At 37.2% G+C, this 25,222-nt stretch overlaps 2 protein-coding genes across 2 annotated transcripts in view; one reads left to right on the top strand and one right to left on the bottom strand.

Moving 5' to 3' along the window:
• Window positions 1-257: 257 nt before the first annotated feature.
• LOC144963436 (uncharacterized) lies at window positions 258-20,933 on the bottom strand. The gene is made up of 3 exons (XM_078897498.1): window positions 20,784-20,933; window positions 20,496-20,547; window positions 258-6,943 (listed from the first exon to the last, which is right to left on the bottom strand). The coding sequence occupies exon 3, from the start codon at window positions 6,886-6,888 to the stop codon at window positions 337-339; it is 6,552 nt and encodes a 2,183-aa protein (XP_078753624.1). The 5' UTR covers window positions 6,889-6,943; window positions 20,496-20,547; window positions 20,784-20,933; the 3' UTR covers window positions 258-336.
• Window positions 20,934-20,979: 46 nt separating this feature from the next.
• The window catches only part of LOC144963435 (calmodulin-like), a 70,716-nt gene continuing 66,473 nt past the window's right edge, over window positions 20,980-25,222 (top strand). The window contains exon 1 of the mRNA XM_078897497.1: window positions 20,980-21,037. The gene's annotated coding sequence lies outside the window, so the exon portion shown is untranslated. The remainder of the gene's footprint in view (window positions 21,038-25,222) is intronic.

Raw genomic sequence — 25,222 nt, 5'->3', positions numbered from 1 at the left:
TATTTCAAAATCACATTCATCATATTCCATTTGTATCAGCATAACTTGATAGACGATCATCAACAACAATTGTCACATTTAATATTCTTTAAAATTCTCATGTCAACAATGTTTTGTAAAGTGTAAAATGTTATTATTATTATTATTATTATTATTATTATTATTATTATTATTATTATTATTATTATTATTATTATTATTATTATTATATTACTATTGTTATTATTATTATTATTATTATTATTACTATTGTTATTATTATCATCATCATTATCATTATCATTATTATTATTATCTTGAACTTAATCCCAAAGACTTTTCCATATTTTGTCAGAATCATACAGAATCCAAATCAACATGGAGCTCAGATTGAATTTTGAGGAGGCTATTCACCTGCATTTCCTTTTTCTTCAACAGCTCTTTCAATTGCTGTATCTTGGACATGGACGTGACAAAACTCCCGACACCTTGCTGGTGATTGGCGGTGTCCGGTATTATTACAGATGGTGCAGAAGAAGCAAAAGTGAGAGTTTCTGAGGAGGACGATTCCGAGGGAGTCCTTGAGTCATATCCACTTTCATAGTCAGTTTTGCTGTTTGTTTGCTGTTGCTGCTGTTGTTTCCTGGAGGACTGAGGCTGCAATTTCTTTTTGGTTGAAGTTTTTGCAGTGATGTTGTTTGTGGTGGTGAGAATGTGGTCTGATGAGTGTTGTGCTGGAAGTGATGATGCAGTAGATGCAGATGACGGTGACTTGGATGGGGGAAAGTTTTTCCCTTTAGTTGAGTGCTGGGTGAATGGGGGATTGTTTACTTCTTGAAATGGAGACGATAATGATGGTGGAGACGGGAATTTTGGTTGGGATGATTTGGATACGGTTGGGCGTGTCAATAACTTTGGAGGAGAAAGTAAAAGTCTTCGGATGGGAGATTGTTCAATGGGTGGGGGTAGGCTGATGGGAGTGGTAACATGACTCACTTGTGAGATGACATATGACAAAGGTGAAGGTTGTAACGGTGGTGGTGACAATCGTGGTGGTGGTGACAATCGTGGTGGTGATGACAATCGTGGTGGTGATGATGATAATGACGACTGAAGTGGTGATATATTATAAGGCATCTGTTGCAATACTGGTGGTGCCGTGTTGAGGTCAAATGAATTGTCCCTTTGCCCTTTGTTGGGAGATAAAGTCGACACTCTTTCTAACAAGGGAGGTAATTCATCACTCTCATTCATGTGTGAGTTTGTTATTGATGGAAGACCATCCTCCAAACATGTCCTACCAGTGTTTTGATTCTCTTCCTCCATTGCCAATGGCTCAGGTTGCTCTAGAGACTGCGCCCCATGATCAATAACTCCTTCCTGAGCATAACCAATGTCTATTTCACTGGTGACCGACCAGTTACTGTCTAACTCATAGCCATATGTGATGGGTTCTGATTTGATGATGACACCAGCTGGAAGAGGATATTTTGCCTCAAGCTTTTGTCTCTTTCTCTTCATCATTAGCTCTCTCACATCTGGCGGGGATAATGGACGTTTTGATCCAGATGTTGTTGATGACAGACAACTAGAAAATGCAGAACTGGGAGTTGTGATAGTGGTCGTACAACTAGGAGTAGAACTAGTAGCAGAAATGTTTGTCATGGGTTGATCAAATGATGAGTTTGTCAAACTTGGAGCAATGGGAACAGGTTGCACTATTTGTTTGTTTTTCAGATTTTCAGTCTCAGTATTTTCTAAAACATCAAGTGCTATATTTTTTGTTGAGTTTTGCATATTATTAGTACCAGTAATCTGATTTGGAGGGTGTGATGAAAACTGCGCTTCCTTGTCAATGTTGAATGACGCACATGGAGTGTGGATGGCATCAGACACTGAAGGCTCCCTCTCACCAGCAGCTGACTTACATTTATCTAAATTGGAATTGGTTACGTTATTATTCGGAGAATATCCAGTTTTTACAATCACATGTTGATCACCGACTTTGACTAAGAAAAACTTTGTGCCCCCTTGATCTGTGACATTTTCAGAAGTTTTTTGTAAATGTTTGGAGAGAATATTAAGTGCTGATTCAAATTTACTTGGTGAAATAGGGTTTGAATTGGATGTGGGCACTAGATAACTTGTGGAGCCCGATTTTTTGACTGAGAAGGCTTTGTGAGGTATGTTATTCCAAAGGGATTTTGGCTCACTGCCGGTTGGGGATTGGATTGTTGTAGGTGAAACAATCTTGGGTGGGCTGGATGTGACAGGGTATTCCTTCCCTTCTACCGGAATAAGATTTCCAATGCTAGTTGAGGCATGGGGACTAGTGGAGGACATATTTTGTTTGATGGAACTTGGATTCGGAGTTGGGATAGCAGTAACTTGTTTAGCAAAATCTGGTTTCTCTGTGGATGTGGTAGAAATTTGTTGAATGGACTTTGGTTTCATTTGTATGAGATCTGGCTTCTTTGTTGAGTTAGAGGCAATGTCTTCAACAACTGTCGGCATTTTTGTTGAAGAAAGGCCGCTTTGATTATCTGGGATAACTGTGTTTAGGTTGCTTGTTGACTTAACTGGTAAGTCACTGCTTAGATGAAATCCCATTGGTTGTGTTTTTGAACTGGAAACTGGTTTATTCCTTGCAAGATTTACATCAAGACAATCTGAGAGAGTTTGGTCACAAGAAAGGTCTGTGGATGATTTTTCATCAGTACCGAATTGTTTAGCAACAATGGGAGAGCTGTTGTCTCTCGAGGACGGAACCAATGAATCCCTCCCAGTTTTTTTACCTTTCCGTTTCTTTCTCTTTATGCCAGTGAGAAAGGTATTGTCATGCTGATTCAGAGTAATGTTTTTTACTAACTCCTGAGAATTTTCTAAGATTCTCTTATCAGTTGGAACTGATTCTAACATTTTCTTTCTCAATTTTTTCTTCACTAATTTTTCTGTCCTCTTTCGAGCGATTTGATATTTCAATTCATTTAAAGCTTTCTTAAAAAGGTCAGTTTCTTCAGCTTCCATCTTTGCTGATGATTTTAAAGATGTTAATTTGGTTTTACAAATTGAACTTTGTTTATCACTTGATTTCAACAAGGCTTTTGGCTTCCTTCTCATCCTGGACTGTTTAATGATATCATACATGTTAACAGGCAAAACATTTGTTTGTAAAGATTCTATTCTAACATTGTTATGTTCTACCTCTTTATCCTGTTGAATGGATTCAACTCTCGTAACAACATGTTCTACCCTATTATCTGATTGGGGGATTTCCAGTTTCTTATTGACATGTTCTACCTTATCCACTTGAGAGGATTTCATTCTTTCACTGACATGCCATGCCTCATTATCCATTTGAATAGATTCCAATTTGTCATTGACATTTCGTGCCTCATTATCCATTTGAATAGATTCCAATTTGTCATTGACATTTCGTGCCTCATTATCCATTTGAATAGATTCCAATTTGTCATTGACATTTCGTGCCTCATTATCCATTTGAATAGATTCCAATTTGTCATTGACATTTCGTGCCTCATTATCCATTTGAATAGATTCCAATTTGTCATTGACATTTCGTGCCTCATTATCCATTTGAATAGATTCCAATTTGTCATTGACATTTCGTGCCTCATTATCCATTTGAATAGATTCCAATTTGTCATTGACATTTCGTGCCTCATTATCCATTTGAATAGATTCCAATTTGTCATTGACATTTCGTGCCTCATTATCCATTTGAATAGATTCCAATTTGTCATTGACATTTCGTGCCTCATTATCCGTTTGAATAGATTCCATTCTCACAGGGACATTTCTTGTCTCACTATCCCTTTGAATGATTTCGACTTTCTCACTTTCTTGCTCCATCTCATTATCTGGTTGGACAGATTCCAATCTATTACTCGTATGTTCTGCATTACTATCAGATTGCAAGATTTCAGCTCTCTCTTCGACATGTTTCACCTCATTATCCCTGTATGCACATTTCAAAAGGTTCAACTCACACAAAAGCTTTAGCGTTCTCAATCGACAATGTTCACTACACTTTGTTGTGGCAGCTATGTCTGTGTTTCTTTCACCTGGTCTTGATACCTCTGACCTTTCTAAAACTACAAAGCTTGGCTTGATATGCTTCTTCCATGCACAGTCATTTAAAGAAAACGTTAAAATTTTACTCGGCTCCTGATTTCTGTTTTGATCCAAATCTAAACTTTCCACCCAATCTGATTCAATATCTAGTGCCTCTTCCTGATCCTCCATTTCACTATTTGGTGCTAGAGAATATACAGACTCAATTCTCCATTCACAAAATGCAGCCATGTTTTCACTCTCTTCGAGCGATTGATGATATTTATCGCTATTTTGTGAGTTGACTGTCGATTCCTTGACTGTGTTAGAAAATGTATTACTGTTGCTGATGTTGGCAAAAGGAGTTAACACCATTATATGCTCTCCTTCTGAAGATGTTCTAAGAGTAGTTGAATATTTCATATCATTTTCGTTTTGTGCTATTCCTATTCTACCTGTAATTGGATCAATTTCTTCTTGATGCTTTTGCAATGTGTCATCAGACATTGGTAATGAATGAAATTTGGAATAGTTGTGATCATCTTTGTGACTGTTTTCACAATAAATGGGAATCCTTTCTTCCTCTGATTTTCCACTCCTCGGACAGTCTTCTGTGTTCTGGTAATCCTCTTCACTATCCGAAGTATTTGTTGAGCTGAAAGGAGAAAAACTTTTCAAGGGCTCCAAACTTTCCAAGTGCTCCAGAGTTTTCTCTATCAGTGACTCTGCAGGTGATTTTGAGGTACTGTCTTTCAAAACCAAAGGAGGATTTTGAGTAACCGTTGTTTGATCGGATACTTGCTTGGTTGAATTTGAATTTCCTGGAAGAATTTTGGGTTTCTGAATTAAAATACTTTCTTCCTCTGAGTTGCCACTCCTGGGAGAGTCTTCTGCGTTCTGGTATTCCACTTCAATATCCGAAGTATAAGAATCAGTAGAGCTGCTAGGAGAATAACTCCCCAAGTGCTCCGGAGTTTTCTCTATCAGTGACATTGCAGGTGATTTTGAGGTATTGTTTTTCAAAATAAAAGAGTTTTGAATAACCATTGTTTGATCTGATACTTGCTTGGTTAAAAGAGATTTTCCTGGAAGACTTTTGGGTTTCAGAATTAAAATCCCTTTGTCTAAAAGTGGACTATGGGCTGTGTTAGAGGATATTCCGGGAATGATCTGGGGGTTTTGAATCAAAACTGTTTCATCAGATTTTTGTTCATGATTTGTCAAAGTTTTCTGGGCTTTCTCTATCACCGATTGTGGTTTTCCTGAAATAATGACCCATTTTTTAGAAGCATTTGCACTATCTGTGCTCGTGGATATTCCAGGAATAATTTGTGGTTTCTGAATCAATTTTTGGGGGGCAGAACTTTCTTTCAATTGATCGAGGATTGGTAAATTTTTGGGAAGAATTTTTTGATTATACATTGCATGTTTTTTGCTTGAGAACTGATTAGCCTGATCAGTACCAGTAGAAGGAATGGCTTGTGGACTTTTAACATAAACAACACCATCTTTAAGATGCCCCAATGTCATAGTTTTTTTATCAGGGCTCATCAATGCAACATATTTGCCTGAAACGTGACGAGAGTTATCATTAACAATGGAAGGCTCCGGAATTAATTTGGTACTGCCTAATTTTTGCTGCTCTCTTGTGTCTAAAATTTTATGGGGAGATTGTTGAGGTTGACCAGTGCCAGTGAATTGTCCAGGTACAGTTTGAGAGTTTTGTTCACAGACTGCCTGGTCTAAAATGATTTTCATTGTTGAACTCGCAGAAAAAGGGTCTCCTCTTAAAACTCCAGTGCTAGAATTTTGCAGAGTGTGATCAATTCTAGCAGATTGTCTGGATGCATTTTGTAGGTTCTGAACTAAAGGTATTTTGACAAGAGACAGTGGATGATGATCACTGTAAGACAGTTTCCCCAAAACCTGGGAATTCTGAATTACTTTGTTTTCACTAGAAGTAGAAGACTGAAGTAGGACATTGTTGACAGAAGTTGTAGTCTGAGATTTGACTTGTTGGAGGTTATCAGCGACAGTGGTTTGTTTTGTAATGCGTTCAGGTTTTGCATATATTATTTTATTTGAATCTTTTCCAATTTGATGAGAGGAATATTTTGGTAAAATGCAGGGGCTCTGATTGACAAGAGAATTATCTGAAACCATAATTGTGTTACAAGGAGTAGGCAAATATGCTGCATGAACTTGGGAAGGTGGATTGACAACTGTTGGATTTACAATTCTTATTGATTTAGAATTGACTCCTGATGAAGCTTGAATTCGTTTGGATAAGATTTGCCGTAGTTCTGGTATGACTTGTGAGTTTTGAACAAGGACCGGCACACCTGGAGAAGGTCCTTTATTAGTAATTGGTTCTAGTTTCTTTTCTGTATTCTTTTTAATCAAAAGAGTTCTCAGAGCAGATGTGCCAGATTTTTGAACGAATTCAGTTGTATGAGGTCTTTGAGTTGAACAGTTAAGTGTCTTTGTTTTTGCAGATTTTATGAGCACATTTCTACGTGGAGGGTTATTTGTCTTATGTATTTCATCCCTAATTTCTGTTTGCTTGGCACTATCATTATGTATATCTGGTTTATTGAATGTCGACAAACTTGCAATTTTTCCCAGTTGAAAAGCAACTTGCTGACTTGGTACATTCTGCAGTGTCTTATTTGAATTGAAAGTTTCCAGCGTGGGGAAATCTGCCGTCCTTTCATTAGTGATAGGATTCCATATAACGATTACTGGACGGCTTTTATCGGGTGGACGGCTTTTATCAGGATTCTGTAGCATTATTTGGGCTTGCTCTGTTTGGCTCTGGTTGGGTGTAGTAGACATCGTGTCAAGATTTGTTCAATTCTCTTTTATTTGAATTTCAGATGTACTCATTAAACTGAAAAGAGAGAAAAAAAAGCAAATTATAAGATTAAGCCAATGGCTTTGTGGCTTTGTGGTAGGAGACTCACCTACAGACCAGTAAGTTCCAGGTCCTCCTGTCGGTGGTGCAAAGTCAAGTCCTTGCAAACGCTCTATCCTCACATATTCTCACCACACTCAATTGTAAAATAAGTACCTCGACAGCAGCAAAATTGCCTACATCATAAAAGTAAAATTGTTATTGTGCCTCATAGGCATCCTATCTTTTCCTATCCGTTACATGTTGCTGTTGGTTTGGGACTCCTTGTAAAGTGCTTTAAGCACATCAAATGAATTTTGAACTATATAAAGACTCAAGTATATAATCTTGTTTCAAAATTGACTTTCTTATCTTTACATTTCACACAGCAATATAATAATACAAGTATGACAATCACTAATGAAGAGCAACATTTAATATGTATGAGGAGACATAAATAAAGATAAAATTTAGCTTTTATATAGCGCAATATCCACTAAACGTGCTCAAAGCGCTTTACAAGGGGTCCCTGGTCAACAGCAACACTTAACATATAGGACGAGACATGACGCCTGTTAAGCGATATTACACATTTTTTTCGGACAGAGACAACACTGTTAACGGTCAGGTACTCATTACACACCTGAGTACAGTGAGAGAATGTGAGTAAAGAGTCTTTCCCAAGGACTCAACTATGCGCCGAGCGAGGCTCGAACCCAGGACCTTCCAATCTGAAAGCGAGTGTCATACCATAAGACCACATTGCCGCACATGACGCCTGTTAGGCGATATTACAATTTATTTTTTTCAAAAGAGACAATGCTGTCAACAGTCAGGTATTTATCTTACTCCAGAGTCTGGTGAAAGAATGGGAGTTAAGACCATTTTCGAAGGAATCAACTTTGCATCGTTCGGAGAGGGATGTGAACCTAGAACCTTGCTGTTTTTGTTTGTTTTTTAGGGTTTTATGGCGCTGGCAACACATTTAGGTTATATCAGCGCCAGTAAAAAGGAAGAAAATGGGATAGTAAAAAGTTCTAAAATTACAAATAAAGCGCCCAAGAAAAAGTAAGAAATAGGGGAACTGGGAACAAATAGGGATCAGATGTAGATTCCAAGAGCATATCTTCAATGTACTTAGTTTGAGATCACCAATAAGTCTCATCCGGACACATGCACGGCCCCCACTAAGAGGAATACACTCAAATGCTTACATTATAAATTATAACAAATATAATAATACATAACAGAGAGATGATTTACAAGGAAAAAAATATCATCTCCCAAAACAATAACTATGCATTTGACTGTTTCCCTCCCAGTCAGGACTACCGCCAGGGCCAGGACAAAACCAAGCAATCTCATTCCAAGACAAAGACAGAATGCAAGTTGGAAAACAGTTATATAGGGGATAGAAGACACAATAAGTACCTCCCTGCCCACGATGGGAGGAGAGGATCCCCACCCAGGAACCTTGCTGTCCGAAGCTGTACAATTTATATAAATTGTTACTTTAAAACTCTGAAGAATTGATGCGGTGGAGTTCAATTTAAAGATAAAAACCATTTCTGGGTGAAATGACTATATTTTTTTATCAATTATCATTAAAAAATGTAACTTTATAAATCCAAGTTTAAAGCAAAAAAAACTCAGTATTTTATCAAATTTGACCCCATCCAAATTCTGTCCTGCTATGTGATTTTGGGGCATGACATTTACCATTAGATCTATAGGTCCCAGGTTCGATATTATTTGTATAAAACAACATATAGCCTTTTTAACATTTAAAAAAACAAAAAAAAAAAAAAAAAAAAGGAAAAATTGAGCTTTATATAGCGCAATATCCACTAAATGTGTTCAAAGCGCTTTACAAGGGGTCCTTGGTCAACAGCAACATTTAACATGTAGGACGGGACATGACGCCTGTTTGGCGATATTACAATTTTTCGGACAAATGTAACGCTGTTAATGGCCAGGTACTTATTTTACACCTGAGTACGGTGAGAGAATGTGAGTAAAGAGCCTTTTCCCAGGACTCAACTATGCGCCGAGCATGAGGCTCGAACCCAGGACCTTCCGATCCGAAAGCGAGTGTCATACCACTAGACCACATAAATTCTATACAACTATAAAAATTTCCCTTCAAGGAGAATTCTGATTTTATCTATGTTGTTATTGTAATGAAAAGCCTCTACAAGACATGGTTTCTAAACCAGTAAAGTTGTTACCTCTTTTGTCCTGTCACTCTCTCTCTCTCTCTCTCTCTCTCTCTCTCTCTCTGTTGTATTCAAAACGAAGGAACCCAGAAAAGACGTCACATTTTCGTTTTGGCTGGACACATAACATGGGAATCTGGAATCCTAGGGGATATATTTTTTTTGTTTGTTTGTTGCTTTAGGTCTCTTCCAACACAATTGAGGTTATATGAGAGACCGCTGAAACAAAAAAACAAGCAATCTAACAAAAATAGTACAAATGTAAATCAAAATCATAACCTAAAGATATCATAAGCTAAATTATAAATAACCAAGAACAAACAGGCAGAAGATTTACAGAAAAAAAAATATCCCCTGTCAAAAATACAATCACAAACCAAAGAAGCAGGATAGGCTAGTAAAGAGAAGAAGAAACGACATCACTATTGGATCGTACACCCATGCGAACATCATAGGTATATGATTCAAGGGTGATGCTCCCATCCAACCACCCGCTGGGGGTATGATAATAATAATAATACATAATAATAATAATAATAATAATAATAATAATAATAATAATAATAATAAATTAAAAAAAAACAAAAACAAAACAAAACAAAAAAAACAAAAAAAACAAAAAACAAAAAATAATAATAATAGTAAATTAAAAAAAAAAAACAAAACAAAAAAACAAAAAAAAAAACAAAACAAAAAAAATAAAATAAAAATAAAAATAAAATAATAATAATAATAATAATAATAATAATAATAATAATAATAATAATAATAATAATAAAGATGATGATGATGATGATGATGATGATGATGATGATGATGATGATGATGATGATGATGAACTTGATGAAGAGGCGGTGGTGATGATTATTATTTGTACCAAAACATAGAGATAGAAGTAAAAAATATTTTTTAGTTTGCTAATTTAACAAACGAATTAAAAATTACCCCCCCCCCCCTCTTCTCTCTCTCTCTCTCTCTCTCTCTCTCTCTCTCTCTCTCTCTCTCTCTCTCTCTCTCTCTCTCTCTCTCTCTATATATATATATATATATATATATATATATATATATACACACACACACACACACACACACACACACACACACACACACACACACACACACACACACATAAACCAAAATAATAATTTATTGTCAACTTTCAATCCCGTTGCACCAAACCACCATTCATTTGGCAAAACTGGGGGGGGGGGGGGGGGGGGGGGGAGTGTTTAAGGAATGCCACTCTCTATCCTACACGTGCTTATTATTATTATCATCATCATCATCATTATCATAATTATCATTATTATTATTATTATTATTTTTTATTTTATTATTATTATTATTATTATTATTATTATTATTATTATTATTATTATTATTATTATTATTATTATTATTATTATTATTATTATTATTATTATTATCATTATTATCACCATCATCATCATTATCATAATTATTATTATTATTATTATTATTATTATTATTATTATTATTATTATTATTATTATTATATTATTATTATTATCATTATTATTATTATTATTATTATTATTATTATTATTATTAGTGATGATGATGATGATGTTGTTGTAGTAGTAGTAGTAGTAGTAGTAGTAGTAGTAGTAGTAGTAGTAGTAGTAGTAGTAGTAGTAGTAGTAGTTGTAGTGATGATGATGTGGTGGTGGTGGTGGTTGCAGTAGTAGTGGTAGTGATGATGATGTGGTGATGGTGGTGGTGGTTGTAGTAGTAGTAGTGGTGGTAGTGATGAAGATGAGGTGGTGGTGGTGCTTGTAGTAGTAGTGGTAGTGATGATGATGTGGTGGTGGTTGTACATAGTAGTGGTGGTAGTGATGATGTGGTGGTGAGGGTGGATGTAGTAGTGGTGGTAGTGATGATGACGTGGTAGTGGTGCTTGTAGTAGTAGTGGTAGTGATGATGATGTGGTAGTGGTGCTTGTAGTAGTAGTGGTAGTGATGATGATGTGGTGGTGGTTGTAGTAGTTTTAGTAGTTATGATAATGATGTGGTGGTGGTGGTTGTAGTAGTGGTGGTAATGATGATGTGGTGGTGGTGGTTGTTGTAGTAGTGGTAATGATGATGTGGTGGTGGTGGTGGTGGTTGTAGTGGTAGTGATGATGTGGTGGTAGTCGTTGTAGTAACAGTGGTAGTGATGGTTGTAGTAGTAATGGTAGTTGCAGTGATGATGATGTGGTGGTGGTGGTTGCAGTAGTAGTGGTAGTGATGATGTGGTGGTAGTTGTAGTAGTAGTGGTATTGATGATGTGGTGGTGGTGGTTGTAGTAGTAATTGTGGTACTGGTGATGATGTGGTGGTGGTGGTGGTGGTGGTGGTGGTGATGGTGGTGGTTGTAGTAGTAGTGGTATTGATGATGATGTGGTGGTGGTTGCAGTAGTAATGGTAGTGATGATGGTTGTAATACCAGTGGCAGTGATGATGATGTGGTGGTTGAGGGGGGAGGGGGGGGGGGTATCCTTGGAACAAATTGACCTCACCGGAATTTGACGGAGGTTGCCCGGAACCCGGAATTTTTTGCTCCAGAGTTTTTTCCGGTGAAACCGGAGTTTTGGCATCACTGTGGCACTTGATGTGATGCAAGGGATCCCCACCTGGTAGTTGTAAGGCGTCGACGAATTCAGTTATTTTGTGCTGGTAACACCCAGCTCTCTCAAGTACACGACGGCAGGTAAGATACCGGCCTTCACACTTTCAACGCAAAAAATTTCCAAAGAGGAAATTAGCAACACATCCGATATATACATATTTCGTTCCGTTTCATATTTGAACTTACTTTTTGCCACGATAAATCAAATTACGTTACGACTGATCAGACTACAATGATGACCATGGTCGACTGTCAATTCTATATTTAGGCCAATGAAAGTTTCATTGAAAATCGGACAAAGTGAACCAAAAACAAACAAACAAACACACACACAAACACAAAGACAAACAAAACAGAAAGTGTGTTGTGATGAATCAAATTATTTCAGTCAGTTACAATACCAGCAGAATAACTTTTTGTCTCCACTATACTTTCTAATCGGTTTTTGTTTTTTGTTTTTTTGGTTATTTTTTTCGTTTGTAGTTGTTCTCAGTTCACTCACAACTCGCAAGCCCGATAAGATTCATGTTTTTTTTGTTGTTGTTTTTTTGTTTTTTTTTGTTGTTGTTTGTTTCTTTTTTAGTTTTTACTCACACAATTTGGACTTTCGACGAGTTGCGCTCATCTTACCGGGGATTTTTTTTTTTTTTTTTAAAGCCAGTGCCAATCGTTACAGGACACTTTTTGCCTCTGCCATTTGGAACCGACGTATTTTCTTTCCGAATCGAAGCTCTATCAATCTAAAAATAGCTCCTGTCTTGTCGACGCTATGATGGATACTAGTAACCAGTCCCAGACTCAACCTGAAGTCTGGCCTCAGCAAATTACTAAAACTTGGCCAAACTTAGTCCGAAGGTGCCGTGATTTTAGTCTGAGACTTGCGTGGTCAGCTCACATAAAATCCGATTATTGTCCAAGTCCCTGACTAAAAACTCCAAAACCACAAGCCTAATGCCTAATGGCTCCGAGGGACTACTTTTCTGAATACTAAATTCACAAGTGGAGAGGGCGGAAACAGCGGCGTGACGTCATCACAGTATATGATGGTGCCAAGATTAGAGATTTAAAAACAACTTACACTAGCTACAGAACGAATGAAGATGACGTCATTCCGTTCTTTGTTTTTATTTTTCAGACCGCCAAATGGGTGATAGTTCTCACTGAAATAAATTATCAAACTATATACCAACGTTTAAGGTTACGCATAGTTTTGTATGCTGGTATGTTTCATCTGGCGGGCAAATGTGAGTATTTTACCCAAGCACATGGCATTAATAAGAAAATATAACCTTTTAAAAAGGAGAAAGTATTCTCTCTCTCTCTCTCTCTCTCTCACACACACACACACACACAGACACACAACCAAACACACACACACACACACACACACACACAGACACACGAAAAATAATGGTATTGATCCAAAAGCCCATACAATTATCAAACAAGCATACATAAGACCGCTGGAGTTACCCTACTGACATAAATAGCCTAACTTGCGATGGCAGCCCAGCCAACAACCTAGTGTTATTAATAGATGGAGCGCAAATCTGTGGGCTCCAAGCGAGCTTTTCTCCTTGATACTGAGATGGCAAAGTTGAAATCTTTTTCAAGGTCAATCATCTGTCGTTTGACTGCCAATACGCTAAAACGGTCGTGTTGTCACTTCCCTCGTTATGACGCATGGTAATTTAGTAACTGGCTCTAAACTATCGGAACAATGGTGGACGCCCTTATGAAGTATTTCTCCGACGAGCATAAAAGTGTATCCCGAGGAGAAAAACATTATAAATCTGATCATGTTTTGACTTTTACTCATAAACATGGATGGCAAATAACAATAACGAAGACCTGAGTAATTGTTTTGTTTGTTTTTAAGGGTTTTACGGCGCTTGCAACAAATTTAAATATATCAGTGCCCGTAAAAAGGAAGAAAATTGGATAGTAAAAACATTCTAGCGGTACAATTAAAAGGACTTGAGGAAAAAGTATGACAAAGGGGAAATGGTTCAAATAGGGAACAGATGTAGATTCCAAGGGCACACTATCGGTGTACTTAGTCTGAGATCACCTAAAAGTCTCACCCAGACACCAACACATGATCCCACTAAGAGAAATACACTCAAATGTTTACAAATCATATGTTTAAAATAAAAAATAACAGTACATAAGAGAGAGAGAGAGAGAGAGAGAGAGAGAGAGAGAGAGAGAGAGAGAGAGAGAGAGAGAGAGAGAGAGAGAGAGATATGATTTACAAGGCAAAAAAATATCTCCCAAAACTATAACTATACATTCAACTGTTTCCCTCTCAGCAAAGGACTCCAGCCAGGGTCCGGGCAAAAATAAGTAATCTCATCCCAAGACAAAGACAGAAAGCAACTGGAACACAGATACGGGGGGGGGGGGGGGGGGGGTTAGAAGACACAGCAAGTACCTCACTGCCAGTGGGCAGGTCGGTTACCCCACCCAGAAAGATCTGAGTAACGTCAACTTGGTTCTATCTATAGTGTAACTTGGTGCCAGTGTGTTTTAGTAAGACCACAAAGTGAGAGTTGTCTGTCACATCATCAGATCACGGCAGCAACTGCTAATGGTGCTCACACTACTATGTTATAATAATAATAATAATAATAATAATAATAATAATAATAATAATAATAATAATAATAATAATAATAATAATAATAATAATAATAATAATAATAATAATAATAATAATAATAATAATAATAATAAATCTTTATTGTCCATAAATATGGCAATTTGTCATTTGGTAAATAGTAAATAATGAATTTATAAATAATGAATTTAGTTATACTTGTTATAACGTTATATGATAACTATAACATTGAACATATATTTCGATCCTACTCTCTCTCTCTCTCTCTCTCTCTCTCTCTCTCACAACAATCTCTCTCTCTCTCTCTCTCTCTCTCTCTCTCTCTCTCTCTCTCTCTCTCTCTCATAATGATCTATCCTGGAAGTAAACTCATACACGCACTCGTGCACCGTCGCAAAACCGTCCGGAAGCGTCGTCACAACGCACCGTTCAACTTCTAGATGCTTTGCGGTTTCGGGCTCGTTACCTACCACAACGGGTGCATGTGCGACAGGTGGCAAGCCCCCACTGATGAAGTGAGCGTGCCGTTTTAAGCAGGTTCTAAGATAATATGCGCCTGGCTAAGAAGCTCATAAAATTGTCAACCGGAAGTATAACGGACCAACACACAAAACTATGTGTAACCTTGAACTTTTATAGTCTGCTTAATACAGTTTAGTGAGAATTGCTCATAAACGTGGATGGCAAAAAACAAAAACAATAACAAAGACCTGAATGGCGTCAACTTCAAACTATCTATAATGGCTGCCTTCCAATGTATGACACAACTACACTACACTCGCAACGACAATGTGATTTTGGGCATTGTATTGGTCGCCTGGCGTACGCGTTCTATTTATTTATTTATTTTTAATGAACTTTTACATAGCGCAATATCCACCAAATGTGCTCAAAGCGCTTTACAAGGGGTCCCTGGTCAACAGCAACATTTAACATGTAGGACGGGACATAACGCCTATTTGGCGATATTACAATTTTTCGGACAAAGACAACGCTGTTAACGCCAGGTACTCATTTTACACCTGAGTATGGTGAGTGAATGTGAGTAAAGAGTCTTTTCCAAGGACTCAACTATGCGCCGGGCGCGAGGCTCGAACCCAGGACCTTCCGATCCGAAAGCGAGTGTCATACCACTAGACCTGATCGCCGCATAAATATGCGCCAAAATTGAACTGACCAACGTGTTAAATTAAAAGAGTAGATTCTAGTTTGAAGCTCTTGGATTTTTACGAAATTACTAAACAACTATTTGAAACGTCTTCAGACTCATCTTCCATATGAAAGGTCATCTGAAATTGGAAAAGGTCACAAATAGGTATCGCATAACTTGTTTTTTTCTTCAAATAAACCGACTGACTCGGAGTATCGTTGGCAATGTGAATATCAAAATGAAAGAAAGAAAGAACGAAAGAAAGAAGAAGTAGAAGAAGAAGAAGAAGAAGAAGAAGAAGAAGAAGAAGAAGAAGAAGAAGAAGAAGAAGAAGAAGAAGAAGAAGAAGAAGAAGAAGAAGAAGAAGAAGAAAGAAGAAGAAGAAGAAGAAGAAGAAGAAGAAGAAGAAGAAGAAGAAGAAGAAGAAAAGAAGAAAGAGAGAAGGAAAGAGAGAAGGAAAGAAAGAAAGAATAAGATGAAGAAGATCGAAACTAGGTCCTTTGAAATTTGGTACACACGACATACACACACGCGCGCGAGCACACGTGCACATTTAGGAGACACACAAACATATCATGTGTGCTGTTTGAACACGTGTGACAAAAGTCTCCAATCCGTGAAGCAGTGCAGCCAATATGAACCAAAGAACGCGATTAAATAAAACGTGCTACCCGTCGGATAGCAACACACAAAGCTGTATTCAACTTAAAACGTACATAGTAAAATATAATTTATCAAGACCAAATTTTTTTTTAATTTCTTTAAAATCACCTCTTTGGCGGTCTTTAAAATTTTTTTTTTTTTTAATCACGATCACAATTAGCTCAGTGACGTCACCTCCATTCGATCTATGCGAGTACAAAGGTGTGCTCCGGGCTGCCTCCCTAAACAATGATCGGTGTACAAACGTGTTACAAACAGCGACATCTATATGAAGTCCAAGGTTACAAACAACTGGGGACTTTGTCTGGGGAATTGTCTGCTGAGTAATGACTTCTTGAAATCCCGAAGATCGTGTTTGAAGCTAGCGAGAGAACTGTTTTCGCCTTCCGCGCTAACGTCCAGGACCGATCTCTCACCAGTCATAGAAAAAATAATCCTTTTGAAATATAAAAGTAAAGACTCAATACGATTTATCTCAAATGAGATTTATTATAAAATAGTGTCATGTGATTTATCTGTAAACTGCATCTTTGTAATGCGCTCAGCAGTCTACAATGAGCGATGCATCTATCGTATCACCACGCGCGCTCAACGTGCATCACGACGATATATTTTATGTTCGCAGCATGCCCTGTTGACAAAAATAAAATAATCCCTTTTACCCATATACACAGTCTGGCTAAAATAGAATAAAATACGCACATCGCTCTTACACACCCGTATACAAACGCACCACGCAGCACCACAAACGACTCTTAATTTTAATGGCGGGCATCGTCTGGTACGAGCCGGAGTCGACATCCATTCGGATGTGCTGGTTTTTTGAGTCGTTCGTTCCGATCGATCCGGAGTCGCCAGTGCGCCCAATAGCTTTTGTTCGACGCGTACTTATTTGGAGGTCAGATATCCCAAATTGTTGTGGTAGCAAGTAAATACTGAACAAGTATACACAATAAGTCTGTTACAACAATGTTAAAACAAGCCCAAAAGACCTGCAAGTATGTTCACGAAGATTTTGCTCTATTCGATGTCGACCTGGCTGATTCGTTTATGGAATATCCCCCTGCCCCTACCGGAAGAGCAAAGAGAGTTTTTTGTCAGAAATCCGAAGCTGCCCCCTTCAAAACTTTTCTATCAAGCAGTCATTACGCTCTAACTCTAACTCTCAAATAATAATCGAATCCGTAGCTATAAATTTTGATTGGTTGAAGACGTCGAGCGGGGTCGGAGTTTTTGATCAGAAATGATTCGACTCCGCAATTTCTATTTTTAAAAAAATAATATCAACGTCAATCAATGACCAACACCACTGTCTGGCTGACAATTACTGGCATTAAACATCGAAAGTCATTCTGTTGCCCCAACAATATCTTGCATGTTGAACTTAAATCAAAGAAATTCTAATTGTTACCAATTAAAAGGGTCATTGGATACGTTGGTCTGGGATTAAAGGTGAACAGTACTCTACATGCAAATATAGATAGTTTGCGCTTGGCTAAGAAGCTCATAACATTGCCATCCGGAAGTATAACGGACCAACACACAAAACTGTGTGTATCCATGAACGTTAAAAGTCGGGTTAATACAGTTCAGTGAGCATTACTCATAAACGCGGAGGGAAAAAACAATAACAAAGACCTGAGTGACGTCAACTTCGAACTATCTATAGGGGAATGTCATGCAGCATGTTTTGACGATTAAGCACATTTAACAAAACCATAACATAACAATGTATTGTAAAGCAATACAAGCTGGGCTGAGAATGGTCTCTGTATGAGCAGACTAAATTTTTTATCCTACAGAAGATGCACATATATTATATCAACACTAAATTTCATAGTTTTGAATAACGTTATAATGAGAGACTTTGTAATAATAGCGGTAAATTCCGACATCATCTAATCCACACATACAACGATTTGACCAACATATCACATTGAAGTGTTTCTGGATATCAAAATCTTATCATTTCATAATCATTAAGGATGTTATATTATTAGCCAAAATACTTAAAAAACCCTGTAATATAGTTTGTAGATATAAATAGAAATAGGTTAATATATACAACTACACAATATCGTATACAAACAAAAGGTCTAGTTAACTACCTAGTTCGTGCTTAACGAATATCTTTTCATTATAGACTAGTTGATCATAAACAGCATAAAAACAAATCTTATAAATCGCATACGACCTCTATCAACAGCATGTTTAAAAGCATTTATTTTTCAGAATTTTTGGTATTATAATCAAGTTCATTCCATGATCTGACGATACAAGGAAATTACGGAAAACTTTTTAACCATAACACTTCTATTGGAATATTTCTTTTTAGAAAATCGTAATCTGTTTGAAATTATTTGTTCTTAACACTAATTTCTCTGCATTTTGGACTTGACCTTTATTGATCATATTTGTTGTTTGTTGCTTTAGGTCTCTTCCAACACAATTGAGGTTATATGAGAGACCGCTGAAACAAAGAAACAAGCAATCTAACAAAAATAGTACAAATGTAAATCAAAATCATAACCTAAAGATATCATAAGCTAAATTATAAATAACCAAGAACAAACAGGCAGAAGATTTACAGAAAAAAAAATATCCCCTGTCAAAAATACAATCACAAACCAAAGAAGCAGGATAGGCTAGTAAAGAGAAGATGAAACGACATGACTATCGGATCGTACACCCATGCGAACATCATAGGTATATGATTCAAGGGTGATGCTCCCATCCAACCCCCCCCCCCCCCCCCCACTATCGGATCGTACACCCATGCGAACATCATAGGTATATGATTCAAGGGTGATGCTCCCATCCAACCACCCCCCCCCCCCCACTATCGGATCGTACACCCATGCGAACATCATCGGTATATGATTCAAGGGTGATGCTCCCATCCAACCACCCCCCCACTATCGGATCGTACACCCATGCGAACATCATCGGTATATGATTCAAGGGTGATGCTCCCATCCAACCACCCGCATGGATCATATTTAATCATTGATTTATTAATTTGTAGAAAGCTAGAGCTACGACGAGACTCGTCGGCCATCTTGACCTACATTTGGTTAAGTACACGGTTCCCTTAATCAAGACTACCGCCATTGTCACTGTCTCACTTCAAACTAACACTAACAATAATCATTAAGAAACGCTACTCCACTCAATAAGGTCAGGTGACCATTTCGCGCTCATTGTCATGAAACATGTCAGAGTTGTTTAATGGCGGAGAATGTTTTTGAAAGTTGGACGACAATAGAGTACCAGTTTTTAACATAATCTAATTATAGGGGTAATGATGTAAACAGGGGTGACAACTAACTTCCACGAAATAATTATTTGACTCTCTCTCTCTCTTTCTTTCTTTCTCTCTCTCTCTCTCTCTCTCTCTCTCTCTCTCTCTCTCTCTCTCTCTCTCTCTCTCCTGTATGTTTGTTTTTTTTAATCACCAAATTACCCGTTTAAAAAAATAACCAATAATACCGGGCTTTCTCTATGAGGCAAAACATTTCGTTGAAAATAAAACAATAAAAATAACCCGAATCTAAAATGAAGTGAAAAGAGACAAACAAGTAAAAAAATATTTAAAAATTTTAAAAAATAAAATAAAAACAAAACTCCTATTCTGAAAATATTCGCCGTGCCCAACGACCAGTAATCAATTGCCGGTTGAGTAAATTCAAGTATATGATACCTAAACACTCTCTTTAACTTTAATACATATAAAAAGGAAACACTTCCGCTTTTATACAACGCAATATCCACTAAATGCGTTTCATAAGGAGTGGCATTCCAACAGAAACACTGAAAAGGTTGGACAAGACTTGCAGTTTATATGGCTCTATTATAAATATAACTTCTCTTCAACACAGACAACAAAGTAACAAATGAGTAGTACTCATTTTACATCTGAGTTAATGAGATAAATACGATAAGAGTCTTTTCCAAGGAGTAAACTTCGCTCTGTCGCACTTTGGAAAATACTTCTTAAAAATTCTGGCCATAAAACGTGTCCTTAAAAAATATAGATCGATAAAAATGACCTTCATTTTGGCCCCAAAAAAAACCAAACCACCAAACCCTCACGAACTTGGGACTTCGCAAAGCAATAATAATAATAAAGTCCTTGACGTTCTTTCTGGGTCTAATTGTAGATTTAGCCGGCGATCGCAATTAAATCGAGCATAGGTTTATTTTGAAACTACAAAGAAAGATGGCGACAGTCACGTGCTTACACCCAATTACAAAATACTGTTGGATAACTTACCTCGATCGATGACTGGGTGGCTTAAGCCAGCTTGGCAAGGCGAGATTTCAACCTAAAAAAAAAAAAAAAAGAAAGAAGAAAGATATTAAAACACATAAATCGGAGCAAGGTAAGGGGGGGGGGGGGGGGGGGGGGGGGGGGGTAATTCGATGTCGGGATGATGACGATTGATAAAATGTCGCACTTCCGGTTGCAAATAATAACAAACACAAATGAAAAACATGCTAACATCATTTAAATGCCCTGCCTTGTAATCTAGTTCAGGCATAAACCTGAATCACAACATACCTTTAACAAGTAATGATAAAATGGAAAAACTGCCTTTTTGAGTTTGAACGAGTTAAATAAAGGGCTGAATCCAAACAATTAAAGGGTCAGACTTGTCTCTTTGAAACTCAAATCCGAGGTCTGAAATGATGATAAACAATATCCCAGCATGCAACAGAGGTCAATGCCATGACCCGGATATATTTCTTTTTTAAATCACTCCTCGTCTCTCAGTCAGTGCCCCCTACAATATTTGACAAATTCGATGTGCCAAGGTAATATCGTCGCACACTGCTCTGTTTCAACGAAGCAATCTTCTTATTTAAATAAATTAATTCATATCCAATCCCTCATATAAATAATTCTATTTTATTGCGAAAGGTGAAAAGCGAGTGATCTCTTTTTTCATGATTACTTCCCCTGATAATAATTATCTTCGTCTCAATAATGAAGAACTCTCCGATGGGATTCGTTTATATCTCATTGTATTACCTTATTAATTCATTCATTTGAAAAATAGGAATATATAAGTTACCCTCGATACTAAAATGTTTCACGTTAATTACTAACTTTTCTTGGTTTGAATGACAATTATCGACCTATTTGTTGTAGCGCCGTGACTGTGTGTACAGTTAGAGCGGCACGTGACGTTGAGATAACCCTCCGCGTGTAAAGATCGACTTCCTTTCATTCGCTCGCCCCACTCTCTCGTCTCGCTTCAGCGTGTCGCTGGCTCGCGACAGTACATATTTATCTGGGTCAATGTGATAATGGTGGAAATCGTGTGTTGACATCATATTATTTCTTATCTTTGACAGTATTATTTAATTACATCAACTAGGGTCATTTTGAAAGAAAATAATTAAATTGTTTTTCAATCAGTGTCAATTTTGATTACGATTTTGTCTGATTTAGTAAAGAATATAATATACATTTTGTTTCTAAAAGTTTCTAAAGACTCCGAAGTTCTTTACAAATCCTTGAACATAATTGGCATCAAAATCACTGCTAGTGTTATTTGTTTCGAACAATTAATTTGTTGCTCAAAGTTATTTATTATATTTTATTATAATTACTAATAATTACTAAATTAGTTTCATGTTAAAAAAATATATTTCCGTTTACATTCTTCTTCAGTTTCTTTATAGATGGTATGAAGTTGACGTCACTAAGGTCTTTGTTATTGCTTTTTGCCATCCACATTTAAGAGTAATTCTCACTAAACTGTATTAACCAGACTATAAACGTTCAAGGTTACAAATAGCTTTGTGTGTTGGCCATGGCGTACTAAAAGAGTCGGGCTATGGTGTTGGTCCATTTTACTTCCGGATGGCAATGGTGTGAGCTTCTTATCCAAGCGTATACTATCTATAGGTAGTATGCGCTTGGCTAAGAAGCTAATCCGGAAGTATAACGGACCAACAGACAACACTATGTGTTACCTTAAACGTTTATAGTCAGGTTAATACAGTTTAGTGATAATTACTCATAAACGCGGATGGCCAAAAGCAATAACATAGACTGGAGTGACGTCCACTTCGTACTATCTATCTATAGTATGCGCTTGGCTAAAAAGCTCACAACATTGCCATCCGGAAATATAACGGGCCAACACACAACACTGTGTTAAATCTTGGTCGTTTATAGCCTGGTTAATACAGTTTAATGAGAATTACTCATAAACGTGGATGGCAAAAAGCAATAACAAAGACCCGAGCGGCATCAACTTCATTCTATCTATAGATATAATTTTCTTGAAAAAGACATTAAAAATTAAAAACTCTTTGGAGTCCATTGTAATTTTATCATTAGATTTTTTTTTTTTAAAAAGGAAGTACTTGGTGCGGCTATGTGGTCAAGTGGTATGACACTCGCTTTCGGATCGGAAGGTCCTGGGTTCGAGCCTCGCGCTCGGCGCATAGTTGAGTCCTTGGAAAAGACTCTTTACTCACATCTCTCACCGTACTCCGGTGTAAAATGAGTACCTGGCCGTTAACAGGGTTGTCTTTGTCCGAAAAATTGTAATATCGCCTAACAGGCGTTATGTCCCATCCTACATATTAAATGTTGCTGTTGACCAGGGACCCCTTGTAAAGCGCTTTGAGCACATTTAGTGGATATTGCGCTATATAAAGCTCAATTAATACTTCCGTTTTATAGTTTAACATTGAGACTTGGCTTCTCCATTGAGATTCGAACCGCCACCTTATGTTTTAATATATAAGTAAATCACTACTACCCTGTCGACTCAATACACAATGAAATGGACACGCAGCAGAGAATTAAGGGGCTGAATGATAATGAACAAAGAAAAGAAAAATGTAAAACATTTTTGCAGGTCTTTCAAAAAATTTACTGCAAATATGGCCTTCAATTGGTATTGTTGTTATCAACCTTTTTTTTTTTCGTTTGTTTTAGCGTACCTATAGATAGAACGAAGTTGACGTCATTCAAGTCTTTATTATTGTTTTTTTTTTATTTTTTTATTTTTTTTTTGTCATCCGCGTTTATGAGTAATTCTCACTACACTGTATTAACCAGACTATACACGTTTAAGGTTACACATAGTTTTGTGTGTTGGTCAGTTAAACCTCCGGATGGCAATGTTGTGAGCTTCTTAGCCAAGCGCATAATATCTATATTTCAATTACAAAAACGAGGCCACAATAATTTGGGTTATGGGACCTGAAAATAAGTACACGTAGCCCTGTCCAGATTGTTTCTATCAAGTTATAATGTTATCGTATGAAGCACGTGACATTCCTTGGCAATTCAATCATTTCGATGTTGTCTCGGAAGTTACCATCTTAAAGGCAAGACAAAAGTTGTTTCAAACGATGATAATTACATACTCATTTCATATAAATAAATAAATAAATAAAATTCCCTTTATTCATCCCATAGGGGAAATTTGTCTCTAGGGTCCATTCCAAGGGAAGACTGGAATAACCCAGGCGTCAGCCGCAGTGCAGCGTCGTAAATTGAGCTAGGGCGAGATGACTTGCTCAAGGCCACACAGCGAACTCGGTAATCGAATTCAGTACCTTTGGGGTACGAAGCGAAGACCGTACCGATGAACCATGTTGCCCCTTTTATCTGGGTATACTTACAAGTCTATTCATTCTTCCCAAGACAGTAGAAAGAGCGATGCGAAACTCTGGTCATTCAAATTCAATAATATACTCTTGGTCAAGATTATTTATTAATTACACAATACAGGAGCCTTATATTGGCCAAATTGTGCGGCTATGTGGTCTTGTGGTATGACACTCGCTTTCGGATCGGAGGGTCCTGGGTTCGAGCCTCGCACTGGCGCATTGTTGAGTCCTTGGTAAAGACTCTTTACTCACATTCTCTCACCGTAATCAGGTGTAAAATGAGTACCCGTCCGTCAACAGCGTTGTCCCTGTCCGAAAAATTGTAATATCGCCTAACAGGCGGCATGTCCCGTCCTACATGTTAAATGTTGCGGTTGACCAGGGACCCCTTGTAAAGCGCTTTGAGCACATTTAGTGGATATTGCGCTATATAAAGCTCAATTATTATTACATTATAATTATATACATTGTAAAATAATTGATTGTTTTAATCGTGAGAGTCATGTGATCCAAGATTTTATTTAATGTCTCATCGGTCTCGTAAGTTATTTGAACAATCCGGGACTCATACTTAAAGAAAAAAAAAGAAATTTTTAAAAAAGGGCTTTTATATAGAGCACTATCCACTGAATGTGCTCAAAGCGCTTTACAATGGGTCCCTGATCAACAGAAACACGTAACATGTAGAACGAAACATGACGCCTGTTAGGCGATATTACAATTTTTTTTCGGACAAAGACAACGCTGTTTACGGCCAGGTACTCATTTTACACCTGAGTACGGGGAGAGAACGTGAGTAAAGAGCCTTTTCCAAGGATTCAACATTGCGAGACTCGAACCCAGGACCTTCCGATTGGAAAGTAGGTGTCATACCACAATAAGACCACATCGCCGATAATTATTGTAAAATTTGCGTTCATGCTAATAATATCTTACAGGCATTAGCAGTCAGAGGTCACGGAGAAATCGCCAACCCACCTATGTATGCATTTGTGACCCTTCGCCTTAAAACGGTATTAAGTCGGGATGGTTAAGATGTTGAAATTTGAATTTACAGCCAGAAATATTAGACTTGTGTTGAGTTTGTATATTTTATTGATGAGAATTGATACCATATTATAGGGTGCTAATGCCAACACTTTATATTTTTCACCCGTTTAACCTCAAACTCTACTTTTAAGCATCTGGTTCGTTCCGACATGATACCGTTTTGAGACGCTGGGTCACATTTTAACTCACTCAATCCTAGAGATTTTTGCTACTTTTCAAAATTAGAAAAATAAAACAAACAACATATTAATAATGAGCATGTACATAGATAGTTTTATTCAACTACTATTAACATGTAAAAATGAAAAAAAA

Source organism: Berghia stephanieae, chromosome 1 (genome assembly GCF_034508935.2).
Source record: "Berghia stephanieae isolate SIO BIC M18660-M18661 chromosome 1, UCSD_Bste_1.3, whole genome shotgun sequence".
Classification (NCBI taxonomy): Eukaryota; Metazoa; Mollusca; class Gastropoda; order Nudibranchia; family Aeolidiidae; genus Berghia; species Berghia stephanieae.
The sequence above is the reverse complement of the archived record's forward strand: the minus strand, read 5'-3'. Positions and strand labels throughout refer to the sequence as shown.

Coding starts and splice junctions, on each gene's coding strand:
- LOC144963436 (XM_078897498.1), bottom strand. CDS start 6,888: ATGTCTACTACACCCAACCAGAGCCAAACAGAGCAAGCCCAAATAATG.